Source organism: Mandrillus leucophaeus, unplaced genomic scaffold, assembly GCF_000951045.1.
Source record: "Mandrillus leucophaeus isolate KB7577 unplaced genomic scaffold, Mleu.le_1.0 Scaffold43, whole genome shotgun sequence".
NCBI lineage: Eukaryota > Metazoa > Chordata > Mammalia > Primates > Cercopithecidae > Mandrillus > Mandrillus leucophaeus.
Window position 1 is genome coordinate 4,244,642 of NW_012104587.1, and position 4,721 is coordinate 4,249,362.

The 4,721-nt window shown below is 46.9% G+C and overlaps 1 protein-coding gene across 1 annotated transcript in view; it reads left to right on the forward strand.

The window, feature by feature from the left end:
* Positions 1–3,363: 3,363 nt before the first annotated feature.
* POLA2 (polymerase (DNA directed), alpha 2, accessory subunit) overlaps positions 3,364–4,721 on the forward strand; it is a 43,809-nt gene continuing 42,451 nt past the window's right edge. Inside the window, exon 1 of the mRNA XM_011993598.1 lies at positions 3,364–3,971. Within this exon, the coding sequence (XP_011848988.1) occupies positions 3,766–3,971 (206 nt within the window). The 5' untranslated portion in view covers positions 3,364–3,765. The remainder of the gene's footprint in view (positions 3,972–4,721) is intronic.

Below are 4,721 nucleotides of genomic sequence, written 5' to 3' on the forward strand. Positions count from 1 at the left end.
TCCTGGGATTACAGACGTAAGTCAAGTGTCTGGCCACGCCCGGCTAATTTTTTGTATTTTTAGTAGAGACGAGGTTTCACCATGTTGGCCAGGCTGGTCTCAAACTCCTGACCTCAGGTGATCCACCCGCCTCAGCCTCCGAAAGTGCAGATTATGCACTCTTAACACAACCCAATAACACTCATCACACCAAAGGAGGCCATGCTGAAGCCGGTGCCATCAGAAACAGGAAGAAGGCAAGGATGCCTACTGTGATTCAACAACGATTCCAAGGTTTGGTTCAATGCACCAAGGCAGGAAAATAAAATGATTAGTATCAATATTTGAGAAGAAGGGAAAAATATATTTTTATTTGTAAATGTTATTATAATCTAGGAAATCTGAGATTCTCCTAAAACATTAATATTAATAAGAGAATTTGATCAAAGTGACTGGTTGCAAGAAATATGTCCAAGACTGGGAGTTGTGGCTCACGCCTGTAATCCCAGCACTTTGGGAGGCTGAGATTGGTGGATCCCCTGAGGTCAGAAGCTTGAGACCAGCCTGGCCAACATGGCGAAACCCCATCTCTACTAAAAATACAAAATTAGCTGGGTGTGGTGGTGGGCACTTGTAATCCCAGCTACTCGGGAGGCTGAGGCACAAGAATCGCTTGAATCTGGAGGCAGAGGTTGCAGTGAGCTGAGATCACTCTACTGCACTCTAGCCTGGGCAACAGAGTGAGACACTGTCTCAAAAACAAAAACAAAAACAAAAACAAGCCAGGTGTGGTAGTGCATGCCTGTAGTCCCCGCTACTTAGAAGAGTGAGGTTGGGGGATCACTTGAACCCAGGAGACTGAGGCTGCAAAGAGCTTGATCACACCACTGCACTCCAGCCTGGGCAACAAAGCAAGATCCTGTCTCAAAAAAAAAAAAAAGTAAAATGCTTCAACAGTTTTGGGAAGTTACTGTAAAGCTACTTGGGGCAAACACTACTAAGTGCTTACTTAGTATTAACTCCTTTCTCAGTAACAAAATTTGTATATTGATGGGGTAGCAATGTGTTTCCTCAATAATATTACAATGTAACTTATAAGAAGGCTTTCCCAGCCTCCTTTAAAGATATGGCTATTAAAAAAAAAATAAAAACAAACAAACAAACAAACAAATAAATATATGGCTATGTGGCTAAAGTCTAAGCAAAAGTGGTTGAGAAGGATTTCTAGAAAGACTCCTCTTCAAAAATGGATAAACAACGGTTTGCAAAAGTCATTTTTTTGTTTCTTTTTTCCATTTTCATTTCATTCCTCTTTTCACTCTCTTTTCTTGTTTATTTGTTTTTAAGTTTTATTTACCCTTTCTTCTTCCTACTTTCTGCTACCTGGAATGGAATGTGAATCTGATGGCTGGAATTCCAGAAGCCATCTTGTACTATGAGGTGACTGTAAGGATGGAGATTAATTCGAGGACAGTGGAGCAGAAAGATGGAGGCCTGATGAACGTGAAGCCATCATTTTAGCCCTGGGCTACCTATCTCTGAAATTATTTTACCTGACAGAAAAATAAAATTCTGTTTTGTCTCAGCTACTATTGTTTTAGGACTTGGCTATGTCACAGATCTAAAACCCACTTAATTTACTCCTGCAATCAAAATATTATATTGACACAGAAAAGATAACAAATAAATCAGTGGGATAAAACAGAAAATCCAGAAACAGATTCAAGTATTTATGGGGACCGGATACATGAAAGATCACAATTCAAGTCAGTTGGAGAAGAATGTCTTATTTACTAAGTATAACTGCTGACATGCTGGCTGTTTGTCAGGAATAAAAAAAAAGCTAAATCCTTCCTCACATCACAAATAAGATTAGTTCTAGGTGGATTAGCAAACTAAAGGCAAAACGTAAGTAAAATTAATAAACAAAAATTAGAAGAATATTTTCATAAGTTTAGGTCGAGGATACCTTATTATACAAAGCAGGAAACCTAAAACCCATACAGGAAAATAATTGTACAATGTTGTGTAGAAAAAAAAAAACACACACAAAGCTAAAAGACAGGTTGGGAAAAATACGTATGTAACACATTTGCTATCCATTAGTTACTGCTGATGGTGGGAAACTGCAAACATTTTCCATAAAGAGCCAGATAGTAAACATTTGAGGCTTAAGGGTGTGAACCCTAAAAGAGGTTCATGATGGATCCGGAATGGCTAACTAGGCCTAAATTCAAAATACAGCCAAGCAGCCATTGGCTGACTAGAGGTCACAAGTACTTCAGTTTTGTTTGCTTTCTGAGACACGATCTTGCTCTGTTGCCCAGGCTGGAGTGCAGTGAGGCGATCATGACTCACTGCAGCCTCGACCTCCCGAACTCAAGCAATCCTCCTGCCTCAGCCCCCGGAGTAGCTGAGATCACAGGAACCCGCCACCACCGCCGGCTAATTTTTTGTAGAGAAGGGGTTTCACCGTGTTGCCCAGAATGAACTTGAACTCCTGGACTCAAGTGATCCGCCCGCCTCAGCCTCCTGAAGTGCTGGGATTACAGGCGTGAGCCACCCCACCCGGCCCCCATGGGACGGGCATTTTTAAGGCTCCTGATACATATTGCTAAATTGTTTTCTAGAAACGCTCTACCATCCCACCAGCAGAGTATGACTCCTACGGTAGAGATTTTTGGCTCAAAGAATTAGGATGTATTTTAAGGGGAGAACCCTCTTCTCATCTTACCCCTAACCTCTATCCTTGAGTGACCTACCTTCACTCCCAAGCCTCCAGTCACCCACTGGGAATCTCTACCTGGAAATCCCAGAGGCACTCAAACTTAACGTGTCCACAACTAAATTATTATCTGTCACCTTCCCACCTCATATCCCCCAAAATGCCCCAGATTCAGAAAACATACCCATCACTGTGGCTGGCACCACGGTGATAATCACGATAATAACCATGGCAACCAGATTCCTCACTGAAGCCATTCTTTTAGGATGAACCAAGGGCACAACAGGCAGAGATGACAAGGGGAATGGAGAAGGGGGTACAGTAAGTTTGAGACAGTCGAAGGCACGCGAACGACAGCGCCTGCGCACCACGGAACAGGGCAAAAGGGTGACGAACATGCGCCACTGAGCTTCACCGAGCAGCCGATGCCCAGAAAACAGGTATCCGCACACAGACTCAGTTTCCGTGTAGGTAACCCCGGGGCGTTGCGGGTCGCACCCGGCTTTCTCGCCCAGTGAGAAAGAACTGCGCAGCTGCCGACTGGCTGGCCGCCAGGCGCGTGCGTAGAGACGCCCACACGCGCGGTGATGCGCACGCGCCCTGGGCCGCGCGTGCGCGCGTCGGGTCCCGGAATGAGCCGGGGAAAGCAAGCGGAAGGGTTGGGGTTGACTCCCGGTTTCGCGCATGCGTGCGCTGCACAAACCATTTGGCGGGTTTTTCCCGGCCACTCTGTTCTGCCACCGTCACTGAGAAACTCAGCGGTAGCTTTTAGGAAGCAGGACGTTCTCTCCGGGAAAGCGTCCTCTCGAGATTTCTGCTCCCTCCATTCAGGGCGTTTGGGGGCCACCCCTTCATTTTTTAAAAAACGTATTTCTCTGTGACCGACGGCCGGGGCCCTCTGACGGTCTGAGGTCTTGCTTGGGCCAGTCACCTCCTGTCACGGTCCGCGGAGGGTGGAAGGATAAGAGGGCGAGGCGCTCATCGCTCGCCAGGCCCGTGGGTTTCTTGGGCACAGGTCGGAGCTGGGTGGGTCGGCTCCCCGGCCCCTGGCTTGGGCGACCATGTCCGCATCCCCCCAGCAGCTGGCGGAGGAGCTGCAGATCTTCGGCCTAGACTGCGAGGAGGCTCTAATTGAGAAATGTGAGTCCGGCACCCCTTCCCGCCCCGCAGCCGTGTTCCACGCTCTCGCCCGAGTTCTTCGGCGCTTCGAACCGAAAGGGGAGCGCTTCCAATTTCCCCCTCCCCTGGAGCGGAGTTCTCGGTGGCTGTGAGATGAAGAATCAAACTGAGTTTTGAGATTTAGGATGTGGGCACTTTGAAATGCCCACCGGGTACCGCTTGGATGCCAAATCAAAAATACGAATATGCAGCACGATTTTAAACCAACTCGAAGTTCTCGAAAGGCGGAATTGGGATGTGCTAGATCGAGACTAGGCCCCGGTGGCACCTGAGTTTGGGAATTGTTGAGGCCCGGGTAACGGGTAACGAAGCAAGAGATGTGGGGGTTTTGAAATGTAGCTTTTTATTCTTGGCTCCTCCCTTTCCAGCCTACACCTTAAACCTCTGCTGATCCATCAGTTCTCTTATAGGAGCTGTTGGTGGTCTGTGCAAATATGAATCCCTTGAGGTGGATTCCTAAAATTGAATTTGAGCTGTGGAAGGGGCTTTAGGGAGCTTGTTGGCTCCCTCTGTTTACAGATGGAGAAACAGACAAGGAAAGCTAATTGCCTGAGCTGTCTGTGAAGCCAGGTGTCCTGCCGTGGAGTCCCGGGCTGCATCATACGGGTCCATCGTGTTGGTCAAGCTGTAGATCCGTGTAAGGAGTCATTTGAAGCAAAGCCCGGGAGATATGGAAGTTCTGGAATCCGTGTGAATGTGCACCTGCCTTAACCACTCACCACTTTGAACTTCTTATATATAAAAAGAGAATGAAACATGTTAATTTATGGTGAGAAATTCGTTTCAGAAACCAGAATACTTTGTCTTCATGCCCAGTGCCTTCTCTCTCTCTCTCTCT